At 43.6% G+C, this 27,771-nt stretch overlaps 1 protein-coding gene across 1 annotated transcript in view; it reads right to left on the reverse strand.

The window, feature by feature from the left end:
* Positions 1–26,186, reverse strand: part of LOC137433984 (epithelial splicing regulatory protein 2-like) — a 56,659-nt gene extending 30,473 nt beyond the window's left edge. Inside the window, exons 1-6 of the mRNA XM_068126532.2 lie at positions 25,961–26,186; positions 25,630–25,758; positions 17,813–17,974; positions 17,552–17,663; positions 6,837–6,929; positions 5,350–5,404 (exon numbers count right to left, since the gene is read on the reverse strand). Of these exons, the coding sequence (XP_067982633.1) occupies positions 5,350–5,404; positions 6,837–6,929; positions 17,552–17,663; positions 17,813–17,974; positions 25,630–25,758; positions 25,961–26,092 (683 nt within the window). The 5' untranslated portion in view covers positions 26,093–26,186. The remainder of the gene's footprint in view (positions 1–5,349; positions 5,405–6,836; positions 6,930–17,551; positions 17,664–17,812; positions 17,975–25,629; positions 25,759–25,960) is intronic.
* Positions 26,187–27,771: the final 1,585 nt, after the last annotated feature.

Below are 27,771 nucleotides of genomic sequence, written 5' to 3' on the forward strand. Positions count from 1 at the left end.
TTGGACTTTGCAGGTGTTTGGAAATTCCAGTGAATAGCCTTGATTAGCTTGCCGTGTGCTGTGCGTCATTGGTCGCGCCTTACTTTGGAGTTACTGATTAATTGAAAAGTAAGTTGGAAATGTTTGTGGATATGCAGGGTGGGTACAGAGTTATATTAAAGTCAAACGTGGATGGTGATTATAAAATATGATTGAATTACTCAGAAAATTAGGTGGAGGTGATATTCAGTCACGTGAAAAAGTAAGTACACCCCATGTAAACTTTTGACTTTTTCAACATATTTCAACATACAGCTATTTGATCTTCATTTCAACAATATTGATAGATAAAGGTGATATACTATAACAAATATCATGAAACATTTACATTTTGTAGTCCATTGTATAATTTAAATAAACATCAATGCAAATTTCACATGTGGAAAAAGTAAGTACACCCTTGGCTCTAATAGGTGGTTTTGCCCCCTTTGGCAGAAACAACCTCAAGTAGGCGTTTCTTATAACTGTGTACCAGACTTTGACATCGACTGGGAGAAATTTTTTGCCCACTCCATGAAGAATTATTTCAGCTGTGCGATGTTTGAGGGGTTTCTTGCATGCACAATGAATGATCGTTTTAAGGCCATTTTTCCCCGCTAGAGCGGGGGTTAACCTTGCGGGCCCCATGACAATCAAAATTCCCTGTTTGAGGCAATGTTTTTTTATGGCCGGATGCCCTTCCCGACGCCTCCTTGAAGCCCTGCCCTGAAGGGCCGGACTGCCCTGAAGGGCCGGATGCCCTTCTTGCATGCACAGCTCGTTTAAAATCCCCCCACAACATCTCGATGGGATTTAGATCTGGGCTTTGACTTGGCCATTCCAGAACCCTCCATATCTTTCTTTTCAGCCATTCCTTGGTGGATTTACTGGTATGTTTAGGGTCATTGTCATGTTGCAAGGTCCACCTCCGGTTGAGCTTCAACTTTCCGACAGATGGCCTCACATTATCCTCAAGCACCCTCTTGTACAATGAAGAATTCATAGTGGATTCTATGATGGTGAGCTGCCCAGGCCCTGATGCAGCAAAGCTGCCCCAAACCATAATATTTCCACCACAATGCTTTACAGTTGGTATCAGGTTCTTGTGGTCAAATGCTGTCTTTGGTTTTCACCAAACATGTCTTCTGGTACTGTGGCCAAATAGCTCTACCTTTGACTCATCTGTCCAGAGCACATTGTTCCAAAAGTGCTGGTCTTTGCCGAGGTGTTCATTGGCAAACTTTCGTCTTGCCCTGATGTTCTTTCTGGACAGCAAAGGTTTCCTCCTGGCACACCTCCCATGTAGATCAAATTTGTGCAGTCTCTTTCTAATGGTAGACTCATGCACTTTGACATCAACAGTGGCAAGAGCTACCTGCAGGTCCCGTGATGACATTCTGGGGTTCTTAGAGACTTCTTTCAGCATCTTGCGGTCTGCTCTCGGGCTGAACTTGCTGGGGCGGCCTGGCCTGAACAAGCTGGCAGTTGTTTGGAATCTTCTCCACTTGTAGATGATCTTCCAGACAGTCGAATGATCGATTTCAAATTGTTTGGAGATCTTTTTAAATCCCTTCCCAGACTCGAAGGCATCTATAACCTTCTTTCTGAAGGCCTCAGAGAGCTCTTTTGATTTTGGCATAGTGACACCACACACTTCAACAACAAAGAGCAAACCAAACTAAAGGTCTGAGGTTTAAATAAGACAGGTTCCTCCAAGATCCTCTCTAACGATGTTCTTATCATTTGCACCTGAGCTGGTGCACCTGATTCTAATTTTAGGTATTTGAAGTAGTGATAAATGTAGGGGTGTACTTACTTTTTCCACATGTGAAATTTGCATTCATGTTTATTTAAATTATACAATGGACTACAAAATGTAAATGTTTCATGATATTTGTTATATTATATTACCTTTATCTATCAATATTGTTGAAATGAAGATCAAATACCTGTATGTTGAAATATGTTGAAAAAGTCAAAACTTTACATGGGGTGTTCTTACTTTTTCACGTGACTAACTCCTTTGGTCGCAATTCAAAACTAACAATTCGCAGTTTTCTATGCATTATTATAATGGGATTTGAGGTGACAGAGTTGAGTAGATAATAAATCCCGTCATCATAACTACAAGTTTTTTGTTTTGTTTTTTTGGGGTTTTTTTGAACACAAGATCGAGGCTCGTGAAAGAGCTAACATTAATCACACAAAAAGTCAAACCGACACACAAAACAAAAAACAAGGGGAGCGGCAGACAAGATGGGAGAGAGGGGGTAGGACACAAACAACATTTGAGAGCAGGGACATCGGGAGGACTTGGGAGGGAGGTGGGAGAGGTATAAAACATATGAACACTGCAAGGACTCTGGGGTGAATTAGCAGGGGTAGAAAAGATCAAGGTTTTGGATGGGGGAAGATAAGAGATGGTGGTGAACAGCTGTTTTAAAGACCTGGAGGGAGGAGTGGGATTGAAGGGAGTGGGGGAGTTTGTTCCAGAGGCGGGAGAAAAGTGGAATGAAAGAGTGAAGGTGAGCAGAGAGCCTAGATTTTGGCAGTTTAACCATAAGAGGGTTGCAGGCAGATCTTGTGCGAACTGAAGGAATATTGGGGGGACAGAGCACAGAGAGAGCTGAGGGAGCAAGGCCGGAGATGAGTCGGTAGAAGACAGAAAGATCACCAACCTGCCTGCGGTGAGTGAGTGAAAGGCCCTCGGAGAGGTTATGTTTTCTTCTATAAAATTTCTCAGTTTTCAGAGGGTGTACTGATTATATTTAAGCATGTTCCTTTTTTAATGTTTGTCATATAATTATTTGCCCGAACTCAATTAAGATCAGTTCGTTACAAATTTCTTTTTTTTTGCAGTATGTCGAGCAAAAAAAGGAAGTGGTCGGAGGATTACGTGCGGTACGGGTTCACGTGTTTGATGGAACGGGACGGATGGCAGCGTCCTCAATGCATGCTTTGCAATGTAAAGTTGAGCAACTCCAGCCTAGCACCAGCAAAACTACGGGAACACTTGAAAAAAACTGCACCGCGAGGGGCAGTACAAAGACAACGCTGGATGAATTCAAATTGAATAGAGTCCGATTCGATGCAAGTGCTACCTTGCCCACTCTCGGCTTCGTTCCAATTGACAAACCGATCCTCACCGCGTCGTATGAAGTTGCATACCTGATCGCAAAGCAGGGCAAACCGCACACCATTGGCGAGACACTACTCATCAAAACGGCCGCGTTGAAAATGGCCAACATCAAACTGGCAAAAGCTACTGAAAACAAGTCTCTCGTTCCACTCTCAAATGACACCATCAGATGCAGAATCGACGACATGAGCGACATCCTCGCCCAGGTAGTTGCAGATTTAGTCGCGAGCCCGACGAAATTCAGCCTTCAACTCGACGAGACCACCGACGTTTCGAATTTGAGCCAGCTCATCTTATTTGTGCGTTATGTCAAAGGAGACGAGATCAAGGAAGACTTTCTGTTCTGCAAGCCTCTCACAACAACGACGAAGGCAGCTGACGTGAAGAAGCTTGTGGGCGACTTCTTCAGAAGCAACGGCCTCTCGTGGAACATGGTGTCTGCAGTTTGCTCGGACGGAGCTCCAGCCATGCTGGGATGCAACTCCGGTTTTGGAGCGCTGGTGAAGGCCGATGCACCACACATCATCGTCACACACTGCATCCTGCAAAAACACGTGCTGGCATAAAAACCCTGCCTCCAAAACTGGCCAATGTTCTGAAAATCGTCGTTGAAACTGTGAATTACATGTGAAGCCATGCTCTGAATCATCACATCTTCAAAGAGCTGTGCAATGAAATTGGCTCTGAATTCGAAGTCCTTCGCTACCACTCTAACGTTCGATGGTTATCACGAGGGAAGGTCATGAGCCGTGTTTTTGCCTTGCGTGTAGAATTAGCCGTTTTTGCGAGAACACCAGCATTGCCATGCAACACACTTCCAAGAGTCAGAGTTCATCCTCGCCTTGGCATACTTGGCTGACATCTTCGACGCACTCAATCATCTCAATTGCCAGATGCAGGGCGGTGCAGTGAATGTCATCGAATCTGAAGAAAAGCTGAGCGCTTTCTGAAAGAATTTACCGTTGTGGAGGTGGCGAACAAAGAACGACAACTTTGCGAACTTTTCACTACTGGACGAGTGCGTGAGCGGGATCGAAGATGAGTCTGAAGTTGGAGGCACTGCTGTGCCGGGGGAGCTGAAGCAAGCGATTGACACGCACTTGGATGAGCTGGGAAAGCCATTCGACGGCTACTTCCCCGACCAAGAGCAATACCCAGCATGGGTGCGGCAGCCGTTTACTTTCGACGTTGCAACAGCAGATGTCAACGACCAATACCTCGACGACCTCATCGAACTTCAGCAGAGCCAGACTCAACAACAACTTTTCGGCACAACAACGCTCTCAACGTTTTGGTGCCGCCAAATGGAAGGGTATCCTCACATCGCTAAAATTGCCCTTGAGATCCTCACGCCGTTCATTACAACGTATCTCTGCGAGCATGCGTTTTCAAAACTGGTGGACATTAAAACAAAGAAAAGGAGCAGGCTTGCATGCGAAAATGATTTGAGGGTGGCCCTTGCCAAAACAATACCACGCATTTCCAAGATCACCTCCCGAAAAGAAGAACAGAAAACGCATTAAGATGCAATTCTTAATTTTTTTGGTCAAATTTGAGGGGTTCCGCGAGTGTTCGGTGGGTTTCGTTAGGGTACGGCGCCTTTAAAAAGGTTAAGAACCACTGTCCTATTGCAATACAGCATAACAAAGCCAATACACAGAGGAACCCTCGTATAGTTATCTCTATAATGTATTGTGTAGATTAATTACCTCTCCCCGGTATCAGTGGAAAGGGAATATGCGTCGTGTGTGTGTGGAAGACTTGAACCCCCTTTGTAAATTTCCTCACCCTCAATCCTTCCCTCAATCCTTACTCACATTCCAAGCCAGCCATCCACAGAGAATTTTTTTTTTTTTTGTCAAGACATGTCAAGCACAGCTGAGCAGGACTGAATGGACGCCACATGAGCAGAAGGACTGAACAGACACCCAAGCCAAGTTAAGTTAACATAACACGAATCATATGTGACAAGGGGGAGGGGGACGGATAGGGGAGGAAGAGAATTTCAAAACAAAACCCCTCATTCAAAGAAAACATGGGAAGGCCAGCATGAGATCACTTCATCGGTGTTTGACTGTGGAATAATTCCCAAAGTACTCTCCTCTCCTATAGTGCCACAGCAATAAAAAGCTGCATTTGGCTGAAATGTTTTGTCGTTCAGTTGTATATAGCAATAGAGTGAAACTACTCACCTCAAGCCTCCTTCATAAGCTCGCATAACATGGTCAATCTCTAAGAAGTTGCAATCTGCAAAACGATGAAAAGAAAGCACTTTATTGCAGTGGACCAAGAGCATTTTTTTTTTCCCAACAATTGCCAACAAGTAATGCATGACAAGATACAAGAGTAGTTCAAGGTCAACATGGATTTTGATTCCAAAATAAAAATAAAGTAATGGAGAGTCACTGATACCAGCACCCATTCATCACCATGATCTTCTGCTACACCCACACTAGTTCCATTACCGTCATGGCACATTTGCCATCTGAAAAGAGTACTGGGCATTGATGGGTTTCTCCAAGTTCAAGAAATGCCACATTAATCAATGAAGCTCCCAAAACAGTTACCACAAGCTTCCTAGCTAATGGTGGAGGCTCATCAAATTTTATTTTTGTGTTAATAGTGGTGGTGGGGAACAAGAACGTCCACACCGTGCAGGATGGAATTGACTCATGTGCGCAATGATCAAAGTGTCTTCCTCAGGCAGCATCACAGCACGTCTGATGCAATGGCCACACGAGTTGCCTTTTAAACACTGCAAGGTCCTTCGGTACTCATCATGCAATAATACTATTGAATAAGAACGAGTACAGACGTCTCCACACTTCCAACGACAGCTATGAATCAACTGATTCTTCTGTAATGTCACGTATAGTAATCCAGCTATTCATCAAAGATGTTTTTTGAGGGACAAAGGCTTGTTGAAAAGTGAGAACGCTCAAGATCACTCACCAATTTGTGGGCATTTTCCAACTTCCATTTAAACACGACGAGGAAGCAACAAGTCACCAAATTGTGCGGACATGTGAATATCAGTTGATTTGATCTTCACAAAAGTTCATCTTGCATATGCAGCACAAGGCTGAATGACATCATTGGCTGAGGACATGGCTGTGCCACTAGTGCAGTTAAAAAAAAAGTTTTCAAAGATTTTGATACAAACTGCTACAATATAATTCATAACTGTGTAATTATACACATAAAATTTGCCCCAAATGTTTGAGTTTCGTATACTCGGCCTGTTTCCTGGAATAAAAGCAGCGGTTTGTGCACAAACGATCACCCAGCACAACATGCTGATACACCAAAGATCAAGGACAAGGAGGAGAGTTCATGTTACTTAGCCTCATATATTGAATGGGCATGACATTCCAATCCACCTGCATGTTCAGGTACATTTTCATTCAAATAAAAAAATAGGATGTCCATCCATGCTCAAAATGTCAACAACAAAAAAAAGCAGGTGTTACAAAAATCTCAAATGCAGCTTGTGCCCTCTTCAGTCTCCTAATGGGAATTTAAAAAAAAATTGTTTTAAAAGGTCAAACTTAGGGAAACAAAACTACAATTTGGAAACTGCACTGCAGCACCATATTTTGGGTGTCAATCCTAATAGAGCACATAGAGAACATGCACACGGCAACCAAAACGAGGAAATTAATATGAGAAGGTAACTTACTGTTGGGTTCAGAGATCAGAATCACTATAATCTTTGCCATTGCTTTGACTTCCGAAAGCCCAAATGGCAGGTCCTCTCTTTGCAGATGAAAGTCTGGTGTAATCAATCAGGATCACACACCACACAAATACAACAAAACTGTTAATAGAAAGTATAATTCACCTTCGAGCCCAGTGAAAAAAATCGAGCTATGCAAACCGCTATGGGAGAGTTAGGAGAAGCTGACGTTTCTTCAGAGGAGTTAACCCTTGATCAGAATAAAAGAGGGTTAGCACTGCACACCTCATAGACAGCTCATTACTGTATATATGGATTTTGAGTATTGCCAGCATTTCATTCCAGCGTTGGCGAAAATGAGTGCACAACAAATAAAGTAAGATGTCGTGCATAACACAATACTTGCGAAATCCAAATAAACAATTACCATGAAAACAGAAATTTGGTAATTTGGAAAATTTGACATATCAAGCGTTTTACATAAAACGAATCACTTCCTGAACAAAAAAAAAAGAAAAAAAAAGGATATTCTGCATATTGCAAGAACATGCATGTTTGTGGAGTATGCATACAAAGAGTTCTAAAGGTCTGCAAGTCTAAAAGGTCTCAAAAGGTCTAAATTAGGTCTCAAGGGGGTCTAAAGTGCAGGCTGTTCCAAAAAGACCCGGACAACTTTGCTTGTTAATGTATTTAGAACGACAAATGATACAACGATACCCTTTGGTTTATGACAGTTTTGTGCACACCATCAATACATTTAAATGTGAGCTCCATTTGTCACGCACAGGACATAAAGAACATGAGTTCTTGCCATGTTTGACTCGGCATAGCCTGTTTGCGTCCACCAGTTTTACACGCATGCAGCTGTGATCAGAGAACGAAGATCCTGCAAGTTTTCCACCTTGGTGTTGTGGACATCGTTAACAAACCCCCACAGAAAAACAAATCTAAGGGGGCTATGTCTGGTGATCATGGGGCCCAGGCGGTTGGTCCGTCTCGGCCAATCCAGCGACCTGGAAATTTTTCATTTGCGACGGCTTGACCGACAAAGGCTCAATGAGGAGGAGCACCGTCCTGTTGAAAAATGATATTGGGTTGCAGGTCTTCAATCTGCGTGAAGGCTTATCCTTCCAACATGTTAACGTAAATTGTTTAGGTCACTGTATCCTCTGCAAAGAAAAACAGACCCAGCAAGTTGTCATGGAGAAGGCCACACCACACAATGGCCTTTGGACTGTCACATAAGTGTTCAATGACCATGTGGGGGTTTTCAAAGCCCCAGATCCCCACATTGTGCAGGTTGACCTTCCCAGATACATGAAAGAAAGCTTCATCTGTGAACATGACCTTTTTCAGGTAATCTTCGTCATCCTCTATGCAACTCAGCATTTCCAAGGCAAATACCTTGCGTTTGGGTCCATCATTTGATTTGGGTTTCTGCAGAACCTGCACCTTATAGACATAAAACTTCAGTCTTTGATTAAAAAAAAAACCTGTGAACAGTGGTGGTGCGTAGCCCGTTCTTTGGATGTGCATCAAATAGATTTTCTGGGACTGGTATTTTTCTGTTTCTGACAACTACCAGTCTCCTTAAACCTCTTGTACCACTACTAGTCCATGATGGCCGATTCCTTCCATACCTTGGACAGAAATTACGCTTAACTTGCGGATTTCGGCTCGATTAACCATTCGAAGCACCGAGCTTTCTCCTGTATTAAACCCCCAGACCTGAAAATAAAGAAAACAGTTTCTGTATCATGTAAAACCAAGGATATCATTGTCATTTGTGGTACAAAATATATTAAACCAAAGTTGTCCAGGTACTTTTGGAACACCATGTAGATCTTGTGTTATTAATAGACGTACAGTCAAACCATTGTTCAAACAGTATGTAATTAATAGACATCAGGCAACTGAAGACATTTATATGTATAATATCAGCAGCAGTGTATATAGGAGACAAGTCCCGATGCGTTAATTATGTACATGTGTGTGTGTGTATATATATATATATATATATATATATATATATATATATATATATATATATATATATATATATATATATATATATATATACAGTGAAACCTTGACTTACGAGTGCACCAACTTACGAGTTTTCCGAGATACGAGCCGTCGCTCGGTCGATTTTTTGCTTTGTGATGCGAGCCGAGATCTGAGTTACGAGCGAGCGAGCTTACGCCACCCACCACTAGGTGGCCCAGCGAGCGTTCAGGTCACGTGGTTATCTTGCCGTGCAAGCATCTCTGCCGTATCGCTGTTGCTTTGTTTTCGCATTTTGTTTATTTTGGAAAATTTCTTAGTTTTAACCATGGGTCCTAAGAAATTGAGTGCCAAGGGCAGTGCTGAGAAGAAGAAAAGGATGATGTGCTTGGATATAAAACACAATCGTCGAAAAACATGAGCGAGGTGTGCGTGTTGTCGACTTGGCGAGGCAGTACGATCGTAGTACTTCTACGATATGTACGATTTTGAAGCAGAAGGAGTCGATAAAGGCTATAACGCCAGCCAAGGGCGTTAAGATTATTTCAAAGCTCCGGACCTCTGTCCATGAAGAGATGGAGAAGTTGTTGTTTGTGTGGTTGACAGTGTCAGTAAATACAGTGAGTAAATACAGTGAGGAGTGCGAGTAAATACACTTAATAAAACCAGTTTATTTCTTTACATTCTCTTTTATTATGTACAGTATATACGAGGTCGTGCTTGTTTATACATTATTTGTTATTTATAAAGTACGTTTCTTATTTAAAAACACGTAACAAAAAAAATTGGTGTGGTCTTTGGGGGGCTGGAACGGATTAATAGCATTTCAATTCATTTTAATGGGGAAATTTAATTTGAGAAACGAGCTCGGTCACAAAAAAAAAAAAAAAAAAAAAAAAAAACCACCTTTAGAGGCCATTTTTCCCCGCAAGCGGGGGTTGGCCTTTTTCGGGAACTGTGGTTGTTGTTGTTTTTCGGTCCCCTTTTTGAAGCAATGTTTTACGGCCGGATGCCCTTCCTGACGCCAACCCTTTTTGCCGCCTTCAACGACAAGCAGGGAATTACCAGTGAACTGGTACTCAATTGAACTGGTACTCAATTTGCCGACCTCAGAAGGATGACAGGCTGAGTCAACCCCCCTGGCGTTAATTCAGCGATTGACCGGGATTCGAACCCAGGATCCTAGGATCCTAAACCGGCACCCTAGCCGCTAGCCCAACACCAGGGAGCTCGGTCACAGAACGAATTAAACTCGTAAGTCAAGGTTTCACTGTATGTATGTATATATATATGTATATATATATATATATATATATGTATATATATATATATATATATATATATATGTATATATATATATATATATATGTATATGTATATATATATATATATATATATATATATATATATAGTTGTGGTTCTGAGAATGTACATATATGATCAATAAAGGTTAAAGGTTTGCCCCCATAGTTAGTCCACATGCAACACTTAGGCCACCTTAGAACATTAGTTATGTCAAATATGTGAGAATAAGGCCATTTCCAATGGTGATACCTGCGTTGTGTAAAATAAATAATAAGCTTAGGTCCCGTTCATTTTGCGGCCCACCCTCCAATCGACTTCGTTGGGCAGCATCCATCCCGCGCCCTGATTCGGCTAATCCACCTCCTTGGCCGGCAGCTTGAGCTGCCAGTTGCTCGCTCAAACCAGCCAAATGCCACAAGGTAAGGCCTGGAAAAGGGGCGGAGCGCGAGGTCGGGGTGTGGCCACGTCAAGCAGCACGTCAAGCGCGGGGCCGGTAAGAGCCAACAACCAACCAGGGCTCGATGGGCATGGCTTAAGGGGCGTGGTAGTGCACGGCTGGCAAATTCCAGCGGGTTCGCTGGGCGGCGCTATATAAACGCGCACACAAAGCCCTTCCAGAGGACTGAAGCCAAGCATTGATATTGTGAGGACTGTGTGAAAAAGGACTGGCCAGAAGGAGTATATACGCTTTACCAAAGTAGACTATTGGGAGAGGCGCTTTGTTGTGAAGGACTCGCTGCATTGACAGGACTTGCTGGGAGAGTGCATTGTATAAGCAAGAACAATTGGAGAGTGCCCCGGACAAAGAACTCGCATCAGTGGCGCATTGTTGAGGAATTCGGCAGGAGAGGCGCTTCGCCATTTGAACTGTTGAGAGCGCATACAGCGCCGGTTCTGCTATTACGCACGCGGCGTGACCGCAAGTATAACCGCCAAGCCGGTTCATTTATTACGTACGCGGCTAAGCCGCGAAGTAACCGCCCAGCCTCGCTCACCTTTCGCCGATAATTGTCCGATCCACACCAACGACACGCGGGGAGCTTTCTGCCGTCCTTCCATCTTCTTCACGGCGAGTCGGGGACCCGGACAACGAGCTGTGGACATCATCCCTGGACATCTACATCCCCATGTGAGTGTCTGTGTGCAGGGGCCCGTTTGTCCTGGGATAAGTTAAGACTGTTCTTAAGGCTGCACTGTGTTTCTTCTTCTTCGCATCATTGCACAAAGTGTTAATAAACCAATCTGTTCTTCCTTTCTTCTTAATTCGACCGTATCAGTCTTTTCCTCCATTGGGTAAGCGTGGCACGATTCGGAACCGCTCGGATCGGGTTTCGTACCTGTTAACAGCCCGGATCACTATCGCTTGGCCTTTCCACTAAAACCGTGGTTCGGGCGGGGTTATTTCCTTGCTTCCCAGGAGGTGTTGGTAATTAGGTAATAGGAATAATTCGGCCTACCACCCTATTCAACGCTGACCGGAAGGAACGTCATAGCCCCGGATCACGTCGGCTAGATAAAAGACAAGGGGATTAATCCCCCCTTGGTAAGGGGGAGGCCGACGTTGAGATCCGCAACTATATATGCACGCGCACGCACACACACGCACGCACACACACGTAATATTTGATACTATTAAAAATCCATGCTCCACAAGACTGCCCTTGTTCCTATGTTTACAGAGATCATATGAACCAAATATGAGGTCAAATGGAACTTATCTCGAGGTTGCTCAAAAAATAACATTTTTTTTATTTATCCTGTTTTTTTCAGATGGCAAACTCGCAGCTCTTCCACAGTTTGGTTGCTGGGCAAGTCTGAAAAGGAAATAATATGTGGGGGACTACGAACCAAAGGACACATTGCAGAAAATGGTGTACCATCACATACAAGAACACCATACAGTTTGTGAAAGTGCCAAACTTAGTGTACAAGCTGTGTGTGCATGCTGGGAGAAAGCACGAATTCCATTGGAGAGTAGATTCCTGCGAGCGCTAACTTTTGAAGTTGTACGATGCCTACAAACTGGTAAAGAAAAATAGAACCAAGACATTTGAAAACTATAGAGTGAAGGAGCAGATGTTCAAATATGATCTTCAATTCCTCTTCGATATCTCACCAAATGATGCGCTTGAGAAAATGACGAATGAAGACAAAGCATTCCTTATCATGCAGCGTGAGGATCCCTCAAGTTCACGTATGGGATCTGTGGACAACACTGGCAGTGAAGGAGAACAGAAAGCGTATCAGGCTTGAGAATGAAGATAAAAGAAAGAAGAAACATGCTGCTGAGACTAACAGCAATGCAATCTGTTCCATCAACATCAGCTGTGGTTGATGATGATGTCTGAGATTGAAAGCTCCAATTCAGGGGACAATGAATTCAAACTCCAAAGTCCATCTTCTGCCAAACAGGCGAAAAAGGCTCCCATCAAGGTGCTCAATCCAGCAATAGTGGCAACTCTGGACAGAGTAAATCTCTCAGATCGGCATGCTATGTTTGTGGCCAGTGCTTTTGCACAATCTCTTGGTCATACCATTGAAGACATTTCTCTGTCACGCAGTGGAATTCGCCGTGCTCGAATTTGTGGAAGGGAAATAATGGCCATCGAAGAAAAGGCAAATTTCTCATGTAATAGCCCACTCATACTACACTGGGATGGGAAACTGCTCCCTGATTATACTGGCAATCACAAAGAATCTGTTAATCGGGTAGCGATACTTGTAACTGGTATGAATGCCAAGAAGTTGCTTGGAGTCCCAAAAATTCCCCCAAGCACTGGTGTAGCACAAGCAAATGCATGCATACAACTTCTTGAGGAGTGGAATGTCAAACAGTTAGTGAAAGGCATAGTGTATGACACCACTGCATCCAACACAGGGCTGAGAAACGGAGCATGTACCCTCATTGAAGCAGCTTTGGATGCTAAGCTTGTCTGGATTGCATGTCATCATGTGTTTGAAGTAATGCTCTCTGTTACAACTAAAGTCATAGGACCCACTTGCGGACCTGAGATTAGACTGTTCAAGAGGTTTCAGAAACAGTGGCCTTTAATTGACAAGAAGAGGTTCCAAGTAGGAGAAGATAAAATATTTTCCGATAACCTTGTTGAACGTCGGAATATGATACATTTTTATGCCGCTGCACTCGAAGAACAACACCCACGTGATGACAATGAAGAACTTCTGAGACTATGCCATACATTTCTGGGTGGATGTGAGGCCAGAGGTGAAATTCCATGCCCCAGTAGCTATGCACCATGCCCGCTGGATGATGAAAACCATATATGCTCTCAAGATGGTTCTCTTCAAAGACCAAATAAAGCTAACATCACGTGAATTGAAGGGAATCACACAGATTGCTCTTTTTGTTGCACTTGTGTATGCGAGATTCTGGCATGAGGCGCCGCTATCCACAAAGGCACCTCTAAATTATTTGCTTCTTCTTTCAACCCTCGATTCTTACCCAGATATGGTTGTCCGTGAAACTGCTGTCAAAGCATTCACTAGACACCTCTGGTATTTGTCAGAACACCTTGCTGCATTTGCTCTTTTTGATAGCCAGGTGGATGATGAGACAAAAGCAAAGATGGCGAAGAACTTCAAGCAGGCTCCAAAGCCAAACAATCTTCATAGGATAGATGCTAAAGCCTTCAGGCTTTCTAACTCAGTGGACACCTCCATCACAAGTCGATCTCTTGAATTATTTGGTGTCATCTCAGAGTCTGACAAAGAAGTATCACTGAGTTTTCTGGAAAAGGAGCCACACCTCTGGAACACAGACAACTCATACCAAGAGCTTGAGAAGATACGCAGCATGAAGGTTATCAATGACTGTGCTGAGGAAGGTGTTGCTCTCATCCAAATTATCCATGACACTCTGACCAAGAATGAAGAGCAGTAGCAATTTGTGTTGAGAGTTGTGAAACTTCATCGTGAAAACTTTCCAGTGTCAACCAAAGCATCTTGTCAAAGAAGTAGGCAATGTTTTGAAACAAGTCAATGAAAACAATGCTACGTAAAATCATTCAAATTATGTGTATTCTGATGTTTACTTTGTTTTAATTAGCCTGGTGTTGGCTTAGCGGTTAGGGTGCCGGCTTGGGATCCTGGGTTCGAATCCCGGTCGATCGCTGAATTAACGCCAGGGGGGTTGACTCAGCCTGTCATCCTTCCGAGGTCGGCAAATTGAGTACCAGCTTGCTGGGATGAATGATCCCGGTGTGTACCCCGGTTTAGAATAGGTGCACCGGATCCCTGCGCATCGTAAGAGGCGACCAAGGGTTGGCGTCAGGAAGGGCATCCGGCCATAAAAACATTGCCTCAAACAGGGCACCATGATTGTCATGGGGCCCGCAAGGCTAACCCCCACTCTAGCGGGGAAAAATGGCCTTAAAACGATCATTCATTCATTCATTTTGTTTTAATTGTTCTGAAAGATTTGTTTTATCGTCTCTAATAGATATTTTATATTTTCTGATGGATGATTTCTTTTTTCCGATAAATGGCTTATTGTCAAAATAATACATGAATGTTTAATCTACTGTTTTGTTTTTAATCTTAATTTGACTATATGAATGAACATTGAACAATGAACAATTGAACATACATGTACATTGTACAATGGTACATTGTACATAATTATTTATTAGTTTTACAAACAAACAACAACAATAACAACAACAAATAATTTGAGTAATTGAAAATAGATAATTATCTATGAATTGATGTATGATGCTAAAAATTCTGTATCTTATTATTCATTAAAATTTGTCAACATTTTGAGCAACCTCTACATTGTCCAATCAAGCTCAAATTTTCACCACAAACTACTTTCTTCAATAGGAATATGGGCAGGCTTGTGGAGAAATGAAAATCCAATCTTCAAATTATTGGACTACCCTAATATATATATGTATAGAGCATATATACAGACTTGGCATTTAATATGGAATATTTTTTTTGTGGGGGTGAACTTACTTTTCAAGATGTCTTGGAACCAAAAGTTCATTGGAATTATGTTGAAATTATTCTAGATTTTGTTAATGTGACCTTTAAAGAAACAAAAACCACATTTGACATTTCGAAACAAATAAATTGATCCTTGAAAGTGATGTAAACTGATATCGAACTCAATTCACGGACAGTACTGTTAAACTTCTGTACGTTTTCCAGAAGTATCTCTATTTTGCACATGAGCCAAAAAAAATTTCAACAAAAACAAAAGTTAAATTACGACTGGGATTACGGACAGTAAAATTACAGTTCAGTACTTCGTGTAACTCCCACGAGCATTCAGGAGAGCACGAACACGTCGAGGCATGCTGTTCACGAGATTTGCCAAGGTTTGGACAGGAATCGCTTGCCATGCAGTGACAATAGTCTGCTGCAATTCACGCACAGAGGTAGGCTGCTGGTCCAAGTTGTCGATTTGACGCGTTAATTCTGCCCACAAGTTCTCTATCGGATTCATATCCGGGGACATGGCAGGCCACTCCATATGCTCTACACCACGGTCAGCAAGAAAGTGTTGGATCATGCGAGCACGATGAGGCCGTGCATTGTCATCTTGGAAGACAAAGTTTCCTCGAAAGGCTGCACGAGCAAATGGAAGCAATGTTTCTTCCAGAATGACCCTGTACTTGAACTGGTTCAGGTTTCCATTCAGAACAACCAGGTCAGTTTTGCCCCCTGCATGAAAAGCAGCCCAAACAGTCACCCCACCACCTCCAGCTTGGACTCTTGGCACTATACAATCTTCATTGTGGGCTTCATGCACTTGTCTGCGCACTCGGATGCGGCCATCTTGACGATAGACCAGAAATCTAGACTCGTCACTGAAGGTCACGTGATTCCAGTGTCCTGGCTGCCATTGACGCTGCTCTCTGGCCCACTGCAATCGGCGCTGGCTGCGTTGTCTGGTCAGGCGTGGCTTTCTCAGGGGACGCCTGGCACGATAGCCTGCTTGAACCAGTCGTTGGTTGACTAGCCTTCTGGATACAGGCACATTTATCAGTTGCTGCCACTCAGCCCTAAGCCGATTAACTGACTTGGTACGGCCATTGCAGACTGACCGGTGCAGCTGGCGATCATCTCTCCTTGTGGTTCTGCGTGGACGTCCTGGCCTCGGTGTTGGAGTAGGGACACCCCTCTGAGCATTTCGTTTCAGGATCTTTGACACCTGACCCTGAGTGATGCCATACTGCCGAGCAATAGCACGCTGTTTCATGCCAGAATTTCGTTAAGCCACCACTCCATGACAAACAGCATTGTCAAGTTGACGGACCACCTCCAGAGGAAGCGGCAATAACTTTTGTAGACGTGCAGCAGTTGTTTTCCACTAATACAGAACGCAACAACCCTTATATACCCGATTGTGAAGCCAATCGTCAAATGTACCTGTCCTTACATTTTGTCACGCCACCTGTGATATAATCCTGTTATTGACTTCTTGCTGCGAAAGGCAATCAGTGACATGGTTCTTTCAACAAAGACATCACCGAAGGGTAAAAGAAACTCTATTGAAAAGAAACTCTTTTGATCTATTGACCTCAAAACTAGTCAGTTTCCAGCGTTTGACTATCAGTTGAAGTTTCAGGAAGATCAGTTTAGAACTGTAACCTGGAAGCCACTGCCAAACAAAAACAACAACAACAACAACATGCATTTTAAAGGCCATTTTCCCTGCTAGAGCGGGGGTTAGCCTTGCGGTCCCCATGACAATCTTCTCCATTTTGCCCTATTTTCTGCATCTCTCCTTGTTAACCCCCTTGCCCGCATTTCTTCTTCCACCATCTTTAGCCAAGTCTTTTTCGGTCTTCCCCGTCCTCTGCTTCCTTCTACATTCATTTCCATCACTCTTCTCAACCAGTCACTTTCATCCTTCCTCAACACATGACCAAACCATCTCAACCTGTTCCTCTTCACAGCATCAATCACAGGCTCTATTCCCATCATCTTTCGCAATTCATCATTTGTCTTCCTCTCTCTCAACGATACTCCACACATCCACCGAACCATTCGCATTTCCACCCTTTCCAACCTTCGTTGCTGCTCTACGTTTATTACCCATGTCTCGCTCCCATAAATCATAACACTTCTCACACATGCAGCATACACCTTTCCCTTCAGCTTCAACGACACTCCCCTCATCATCAGCACGCCACCCAGTTCCCGAAACTTCTTCCATGCACATCTCACTCGAGCAACCGTTGCCGAGTCTGATCCACCTTCTCCATTCAGCATGTCTCCGAGGTAGCAAAATGTTTTCACACCTTCCAGCTTGCCAAACAAAAACACTTAATGAATATTCCATTTTGCAAATAACAAACAAAAATAAAACAGATGAATTTATGTTACAGTGAAAACAAAAGATTTGGGATTCTTCAACTTTGTATCAACATGAAGGATACAAGCTTCCATGTCCACCACGCCTTTTGGATCGTCACCAGCACTACCGCAGCAAGTGGCGAAAACATTTTGCAGATCAATGAATGAATAGAAACAGTCTGGGAGAACGACGAGCTGCGGGGTAGTGGCGGGAAGTCGTCACACAAAGATTCATCCAGAGGGAGCTTTCCACTTTCTACTCCCAAAAACACAAGGCGAAACCAAGACGCACCAACGAACGTGAGAAACCCGGTCCCGGAAAAAAAAATTACTCGTCTCCGTACCTTCCTCCGAGCTTCAGGATGGATAACCTGTCGAAGCAGCTGTGGCCCATCCGTTACCAGCTGGATAGAAACCGCACCACTGGTCTCACTCTGTATGGTATCCATGCTCTTGTGCAACCCAAAACCATTCTCAAAGCTCCACTCGATTCCACAATGAGCAAGCTCACATTATACATGGTATGGATGGAGAGAGAGAGAAGGAATGGGGGCGAAGGGTATAGGGATTTAACATATGTATGTGAATAGTGCCTTCAGAAATTATTCACACCCCTTGAATGTTTTTCACGTGCTGCAGCATGAATTTAAAATGGATTCAATTGATAATTTTTGTCTCCGACTTACACATAATACACAATAATGTCAGTGGAATTATTTTCTTTTGTTTTTTTTTCGAAATTTTTACAAAATTCTTAAAAATTAAAAGCTGAAATGTCTTGGGGATCAACAAGTGTAAATGCTCTAAGGCTGGTTAAAAAAAAAAATCATGTTTATCATCGCAGCCCGCCCCCATAAAAGTCGTCCCCCCCTAAATTTTTTTTTTTTTTTTTGTTCTCGAAGTCAGTAAAATCCGTTCCCGCTCAGTGGAACAGGTTCGAATTTTGTATGTTACTGTCGGAGCCAAGTTACATGTGCGCGCCAGTTTGACTGCCGTTCGTTGTTTGCCAAATTCGGCGAACGTCCAGTGTTCTAAAGGCCTGGGTTGGTGTCAAAGTGCCAGAAAATATCACTAGACGAACTGTATTATGAGCTCGTGTCGGGAACGCTTGATGGTAAGAAATAACCGTTTTAATGTACGTTGTTGTTGTTGTTGAATATTTAGTGTGTGCGGGTTTTCCCCCTCACTCGCCATCCACGTGGACCGCAAGGTTTTGCTTGATAAATGGGGTGTGCGCTTCCTTATTTTATTCATAAAGAATGGTGGGAAATGTTGGACTCTAGTTCTGTTCTGAACTAAGCTCTGTTAATATACCTGCACTGGGATCCCAGATCTGTATTTCTAGTTTTCATTCCCGGGTGGTTCAAAATTCCAAACCAAATCCAGACTTGGAAAAACATAATTTCAGTACAAAACACTGAATTTGATCTGAGACTGATGAATACTTGCAATTATTAGTTGTGAAAGGGTGTGTGTGTGTGTGTGTGTGTGTGTGTGTGTGTGTGTGTGTGTGTGTGTGTGTGTGTGTGTGTGTGTGTGTGTGAGGAGCGGGTGGTCATTTTTTCAATGTACAATTTTTCCCCACATTTTTGTTGTTTGAACCTTGATGTTTGTGGCTTGGCTGATAGGTAAACAGTATAGTAGACAATATACAAGTATATTTTATAGTGATTTTTCTATTTCAGGTGTACCAATTGAGGACACCAATGGAGTGGTAAACATCTCAGTGGGAGATAAAAAGACTGACCCATGTTGCAGCTAGAGATTCAACATTGGCAGATGTCATCAATACCCTTGGAAATTTCATTGCGTTCGTTATTACTGTCCTGGATCAGCCAAACCAACAGAAGACCAATGAACATAATGCTTTCGATATGTATGAATGCTATGGCAATAGCTGCTGATAGATACATGTATGGCAACCGGACATTATTCTTAAAAGCCGAAGTTTTGGTCTACCATTGTTGTATGTATCAGAAAATATTAAAAGTAAACAGAACTCAATGTGACATAGGTTTCTTTATTTTCTTTATTTGAATCGTATCAGTGCGTACTTACGAAGGTTTACTAGTTTAGAAATCATAACGTGATTCATCATGTATGTCCGATCAAGTATATTTAAGAAAAAAACGTGCGTTGAATAATCCATTAAAATTTGACTCTGAAAAAAAAAAAAAAAAAAAAAAAAAAAAAAAAAAAAAAAAAAAAAACCCTCCCTCCCTACCCACTTTTTTGAAAAAAAGCGATGATAAATAGGAAAAAATTTTTAACCAGCCTAATGGTGACGAGGTACTCCATTTGAAACTTTGCTCGATATATGTACCTACCTTTCTGATGCCGAGGGTCCAAAATAAACAATTGTATTGGTGTCAAAGCCAAAGTTGGTGACAAATTGCATATCAATAGGATTTTAGTGCCGGAACATACAAAATCCCCTAAATGTGCCATTGCTGTCAATAGGACCCCGCGGAACTACGTAACTTCCAGTTGGTGCATCCTTCGCGACAAGTCACGTGATTGGATACGTTGAAAACAAACCACAAAACGGCACGTGTTACAGTAGTGGGGCAGATATGTGAAAAAGATGTTCATTTCCGGCAGAAAGTGTGAAATTTCGCATACAGGGGTATTTTGGGGCGCTGATTTCAAAAATTGGCGGATCCAAGAGATCTAACCAATGGACCGGCCGCCATCTTGAATTCCAATATGGCCGCCAAGACGAAATGTTGAAATTCCCTATCTTGGGTTCCAAATGACCTGTGGCGCTGAAATTTGGTACACAAGGGTATGTTGACATGCTGAGTTCAATAATGCAATAATTTGAAATGTCTGACAAATGGTATGGCCACATTTTAAATTCCAATATGGCTGCCAAGACAAACATCGATGTTTTCATTGCTTTAATAGCACAGTGTACGGTAATGTCATAATGTTAAATCATTTGAGCATTATTATGATAACTGGAAAATTGTTGCATCTCAAATCTACTGATGGGTTTGTAATTTTGTCGAAGGCAGTAGAAATTTGGGAAATTCAGCGCCCCAAAATACCCCTGTATGTGAAATTTAACACTTTCTGCCGGAACTGAACATTCACATGACATTCCAATAATTTTATTTATGTTTTTTCTCTTTCAGATCCAATGTCGAAATCAAAGAAAACATCGTCAACAATTCCAATGCCAACAGACTGGAACATTTGCGCTCTTTGCCAGAAACGTTCTGAAAATGAACCACTAAGAGATGCATGTAAGGGCAGCAATCAGTCGTGTCTAGACGTCTACGAGAATCTTGCTCAAAATCAAGGTATTGAATGATTTAGGTGCCTTGCCTTGCGGGATAAACATTTCCCGACTAGATGATGGTTGCGGTATTGCAGAAACCCTAGCTGCGCATGCTGCCAAATGGCACAAAAACTGTTATGTGCAGTGCAGCAGCTCTCGTGTGGCCAGGGCTGAATCAAGGGAAAGAAAGCAAAGTTCAGACCTTAAACTTGGTGAAGAAACTTACTCGCCTGTTAAGAAAAGACTCAGAACAAGTTTCAAATCTCCATCCGTTGAACAGAGTACTGCTAGCACATGTTTCTTTTGTGATAGCATTATCAGTAATGAAGAAAGTCCACAGAGCGGCAACAAAAAATGTAGATTCCAATGTTCGATTGATGGCAACAGAATTGAGGGATACAAAACTCCTGGCTAGATTGTCTGTAGGTGATATGACGGCATCAGATGCTGTTTATCACAAGAAGTGCATGACTGTTCTCCACACTCGATACAGATCATTTGTAAGAAAGAATGAGGAAGCCAGTTCAAGTGAAAATATGCCACCAGAATCAGTAGCTTTGGCCGAATTGATAGCCTATTTGGAAGAAATGAAGTGTACAGATGACAGTTACACTTTCAAGTTAGCCGATCTCACAAAGCTTTATACAGAACGTCTGGCACAACTGGGAGGTGATATCTCAAAGAGGATTAATTCAACTCACCTTAAGGACAAGCTTCTCAGACACCTTCCGCAACTTGAGGCACATAAGAGCAACCATGAAGTGGCACTGTCATTCAAAGAGGGCATTGGTGAAGCTTTATTGCATGCTTGTAGACAAAGCTCTGACAACGACGCCGTCATTCTCATGAGAGCTGCCCAGATTGTGCACAAAGATATTTTGCAAAAGCAATACCAATTCAATGGATCCCGAGTTAACGAATCATATAACAACTCACCACCATCATTGACAGCATTGATGGAAATGATTCTTGCTGGTACAAACATACAAAAACAAAACGCAAAGGGAGGCGTCTCTGTGCAATCCTTAACTCAACTTGTAACATTCAACACTATGAAACGAGGAAGGTTGGAAACTACAGCAGTACGTCACAATTTGAAACGTGAAACATCACTGCCACTTTACCTGGGTCTTCTCATTCATAGCAAAACAAGGAAACGGGATCTCGTTGACGTTCTTTTTCAACATGGTTTGTGTGTTTCCTATGATCGCATACTGGAGGTATCCACAGATGAGGCCAACAGAGTCATAGAAATATACAAACATGACGGCGTTGTGTGTCCAACAAAATTGCGAAGTGGAATATTCACAACAGGCAACCTAGACAACATAGATCACAACCCATCATCAGCATCAGCACAAAGTTCATTTCATGGAACCGCGTTATCACTGACACAACATGTTTCACATGACAAAAGTGGCAGCATTCGAAATCATGAGAATGTCACTGAGAATGAGAACAAACAGCGCTCCAAAACCATAGCCGCCCTTCCTGCATCTTACAGTGATGTGCCTCCTGAAACATTTCCAACTAATAATCCCAGAGGGAAGAGCAGATAGTCTTCACAAAGGTTCGCAAATATCGAGGTCACTATGGGCACACCAAGTCACAGTAGCGGCGTTGTACGCTCTGCAGCGAAAGGCATACGATGACTACCGGAAAACATGTGAAACTGAAGATTTACAATCATTTGATCTTTGGAGCAAGAAGATGGCTACAAAGTACCCCCAGTTTTGCTACTGGAATAAAGTCCTGCAGTTGGAGTGTCTTCTCTTGGCATTCATAAGATCACAACGGGAAGCCAACTACACGCTCTATGTGGAGACTCTCACGGCGATCATTCCGTGGATGTTTGCCATGGACCATTACCATTACGCCAGATGGTTGACAGTGCATGTAACAGACCTTCAGGAACTTTCAAACGATTCCATGGATATCCATCGTGAATTTGTCAAGGGGAACTTTGTCACTCAGAAGTCATCACACAAGTTCTCTGCTATGGCACACGATCAGATACATGAACAGCAGAATGCTTATGTGAAAGGTGATGGTGGAGTCATTGGAATTACTGAGAATGAAGGGGCTCTTCGCCGGTGGATGGTAGCTGGTGCAGAAATAGCCAGAATCCTGAATGAGTTTGAGGACCAGTTTCAAAGACAGAGGCAAACTGATGTCTGCCACCACGAACAATTGCCTAGTGTCCAGAAATCCTTTGCATCAGATCTCAATAATGCAATCAGTTCCTTTGAAAAACTTGGAAACCCATTTGCGGAAGACAGTAATGACTTGTATGTGCTTGACACAAAGGTCATCATGCCTGATGAAGTGATAGCCGCAGTGCGATCCATGGAGGACACTGGCAAAACACAATTTGACGGATTTGTGGGGCAGCGAATCAAGGATCCTTCTGACAATTTCTATGATAGCATTTCAAAGAACAATCTGCCACTGTTGAAATCGAAGCCCAAGAAAACACCTGGAAAGTCTGAGGCGAAGATTACACGTATGAAAAGTAATGTGGAGCTCTTCTCACGAATGTACATTTCTTGCCAAACTAGAGATGGTGATCTTAACACATTTTATGAATATGAGTGTCATGGGTGGCCACCTGCATTGGCTGAAGGTATCAATACAATGCGGCCACCAACCGGCAAGGCTGATCTTTTGCCCTGTTTGGAAGCTTTAGCACAACGTCCTCGTGATGCGCCCAAAGGAGAAGTTCGTATTTTCGATGGGGCTGCCTTAGTCCATCATTTGGAGCCTAAGAAGTGCAACAGTGTGATCAGGACATTTGGTGACTATGCACAGAAACAGGTCCTTCCGTACATTGCCCGAAAGTTAAATGAGGGGACTGTGATGCGTGTTGATGTGGTGTGGGACACCTACAGAACGGACAGTCTCAAAGAAGGCACCAGGCTTGGTCGTGGCACTGGCATACCACTCCATGTGACTGAACAGACATCCGTGCCACGAAACTGGAGCAGCTTCCTTCGTGTAGATTCCAACAAAAAGACATTATTCAGTTTCCTTGCTGATTCCCTGCAAACGATGCCTATTCCAGAGGGAAAAACATTTCTTACAACCTTAGAAGAAGAGGTTAAATCAAAGCCCCCTTCTGATGTTTCTCAAATTCAACCATGTACGCATGAAGAGGCTGATTCACGAATGATGCTACATGCTTGGCATGCATATCAGCAGGGGTACAGAAGTATCGTCATTCATGCAACAGACACGGATGTGGTTGTGTTGGCTATCGCAATGGCAAGCATTATGGACGGTTGTGCAATGTGGTTGGCATTTGGACATGGAAACTATTTCAGGCACATTGCTGCTCACACTATTGCGACTCACATTGGCCCTGAACGCTCATGGGGGCTTCTATTCCTGCATACTGTTTCCGGATGCGATACTGTTTCTGCCATATGTGGGATTGGCAAAAAGACTGTGGAGCATATGGAATTCCATGCCAAACTTGGGGGAGGTCTTCAATCATCTCTCACATGCACCAGCGGAAGTAACAGATGATGAAATGGACAACATAGAGAGGTTCTTCGTTGTTCTGTACAGTAGAACTTCCCCTCTGAAGAAAGTGAATGAAGCACGCAAGCAGCTGTTTGCTCAGGGAAATCGGCAATCGGAAAATATTCCACCGACAAAAGAGGCACTGCGTCAACATGTGAAGAGGGCAGTCTTTCAGGCCGGTCACATCTGGGGACAGTCCCAAATTGCTAACCCAGAGCTGCCTTCACCTGCAGATTGGGGATGGGCTAAAAATGCAGATGATGTCTGGCATCCATTTTGGACAGTAATGCCAGAGGCGTCAAAAGGGTGCCGAGAGCTGATCAAGTGCAAGTGTAAAAAACGGTGTGCTGGAAATTGCAAATGTTCTGCTGCTAATCTACCATGCACAGAACTATGTTTCTGCTCTGGACAATGCTTCCGAGATGAGCAGTAGGAGAAGTAAAAGGGATGGAAAAAAGCTTGCAGCATGTTACGGCTGCCAACTGGTACGAAATATACTTTGAAATGAGCTCTTTGACTTGTTATATGATTTGTCAACTAGGGATCCATTGAATTGGTATTGCTTTTGCAAAGAACCCGGGATTTTCAACATTTCGTCTTGGCGGCCATATTGGAATTCAAAATGGCGGCCATACCATTTGTCAGACATTTCAAATTATTGCCTTATTGAACTCAGCATGTCAACATACCCTTGTGTACAAAATTTGAGCACCACAGGTCATTTAGAACCCAAGATAGGGATTATCAACATTTCGTCTTGGCAGCCATATTGGAATTCAAGATGGCGGCCTGTCCATTGGTCAGACCTCTTGGATCCACCAATTTTTGAACTCAGCATGTCAAAATACCCCTGTATGCAAAATTTCAAACTTTCTGCCGGATGTGAACATCTCGTGAAATTTTTGTTACACATCTGCCCCACTAAGCCGGAAATGTAAACGGTGGAGGTTATTTGATCATAACTCGCTTAATTCTTATCTGATCTTTAAAATTTTAACTTTCCGACAAGCTAGAAGTAATTCTCTTTCTAACAATATAAAGTTTTATGAAAAATAATACGAAATGTTTGTGTAGCTGCCAGCGGAACTACCTCACTTCCGGTTAGTGCACCCTTCGTGACAAGTCACGTGATTGAATACGTTGAAAACCAACCACAAAAGGGCACGTGTTACAGCTTACATCCGATAGTCTCACCCTCACCTATGGTATCAGTATGAAGAGGGGGAGGAATCGACTCTAAGGTATTACTCACGTCAGCCATTAGCATCGCTCACCTATCAATCACGTGACATTTGCAACACTTTACATCGACACAAATCGCACCACAAGCATCCCATTACAGCAGTGGTGTCACACCTGGTGTACGACGTCATCATAGGGTGGGGCAGTGACCAACAGTTCAGAGGTCAGGCCGATTTGTGAAGTGCAATTTTCAATCAGCATCAGGTTCTCTGGGCATACAAGTTGACACTTTGGCTTTCCAATCTGAAAAATCAACATTTAAAACTTCACGTCAAATCAAAGTAAAACGTTTTATTCAATTATTTATCCAAAATGCTTTCGAAAAGTTTTAACAGATCTGAGAATTACGCCATCCCTGCTTTGTACAAAACCAAAAACCGATAAACGTCGCATAATTAACACCAAAAGGGTTTCACAAGGTTGTTGTGGCGGGTGCACCACGTGCCATGCCGGTCGTGAGGTCCACAGGACACCACGCCAGCACCACCAGCTCGCGCTGGTCCGACCCCAGGTCCGAACCTCCCGTTCCAGCAGTCGCACCAAACACAGCCACGGCGATTCCCGAACGTGAACACATTTTACAACAGCAAGAACAAACCACAAAACAAGGCCACAAACCAAGACCACCAACCAGAAACCACGCCCCTCCCGAATCAAATCACCACACACACCCCCTGGCCCGTAAGCGTAACCACCGATTCCCACGCGCGCCTAATTGCTTCTCGTTTTAAATCCTGCGCTCGTGACGTCACTGCGCTCGTTGCACGTGATATCGTGATTGAGGAGGTTGCCCGCAGTGTGTACTTCGTTTCGTCACCATCACAAGCATGACGGTCCATATGGCCTCTTGCTGCGCCAAAGTTCCTGGTATGTGTATCAGGATAACGCCGGGCAATGTTTCCAAAACAAATGGGGATGCGAGTGAGGCAACTGCAATGGGGCAACTGCAGTGCACTATAACGACATGACCACTACCCGCAGTTTGAATGTAATCAGTGAACTTTGAAATTTGTGATTTTTCACAAATGAAGGATTTTCACAAATGAAGCCATTTCGAACTGAAGCTTTCCTGCAATGAGACGGATTTGAAACTGTTTGTGCTCAACCATGGGTGAAGGAAGATTTTCTTCACACTCACAGACTCTTCTTCACATAGAAGGCGATTTTGCTGTGAAGCTGATTCCAGAGGACATTGTGGATGTTTACACTAACCGAAGGTAAAAACGATTGTACCGGTACCTACTTTAGTCATTAAGGTAAGAATAGTATTTATATTAAGACAATGTTTATGTATGTGTATCACTGGGGCAACATGATTCAAAAAGTACTAGATTATTTTTTTTATTCAAAAATTTGTTGTTATGCTAATTATCGGTGGTAATTGGTAAACATGTCAAACTAGAACGGCACTCAGCAGAGAGCAAACCGCCTCCAGGTGAACAGCTTACGTTTTGTATCCCAGAGTAGACCAGAAAATCACAAGACAAAATCACATTTAATGAAAATCATCCGTCTGTGGCGGATACGAAAGCCCACTGGCGTGGTGACATCATTCCGCGCACCAAGTGGGCGGCGGCCACGCCCGAGGGGTAGGCGTGGCCTGAGGATATACACGGGGCGCGCAGCCCGGAGCGCAGTAGTGTTACAGTGAGCTCCTGAAATAAAGACGCTTATAAGTTACCGCTTGTCCGCTTCCTCCTTGCTCGCGAGCAGCGTGCGTAACGCCGCGCTTTACTGGTGACCCTCGACGTTGGATCTGCCGGAGCGATCCTTCCACACACGACACCATTGCCAACAACGCAATGTCGATTAAACTTGCCGAATTTTGGGAGGCCCAGGCCGAAGTCTGGTTCGTCCAAGCCGAAGCCCAATTTCAGCTTCGGCGCCTCACCGGCGACGACACGCGCTACTGCCACGTCGTCGCCTCCCTCTGGCCCCGCACGGCCGCTCGAGTTGTGTCCGTCCTTCGCCACCCACCGGACGGCCACAAGTACGAGGCACTCAAGCGGCTACTCCTAGCCACGTTCGGCCTCACGGACGACGCATGGGCCGACCGCCTCCTGGATCTCCCCGAGCTCGGCGACACGCGCCCGTCGGTCCGAATGGACCATATGCTGTCACTGTTGGGCGACGAATCCCCCGGTTCTCTATTCCGGGCGCTTTTCCGTCGCCAACTTCCAGCGCAGGTTCGCCTCGCGTTGGCCGGGACCGTGCTAACGGAACCGCGAGCATTGGCAGCCGAGGCGGACAGGTACT

This window comes from Myxine glutinosa, chromosome 10, assembly GCF_964187855.1.
Source record: "Myxine glutinosa chromosome 10, kmMyxGlut1.1, whole genome shotgun sequence".
Taxonomy (NCBI): domain Eukaryota; kingdom Metazoa; phylum Chordata; class Myxini; order Myxiniformes; family Myxinidae; genus Myxine; species Myxine glutinosa.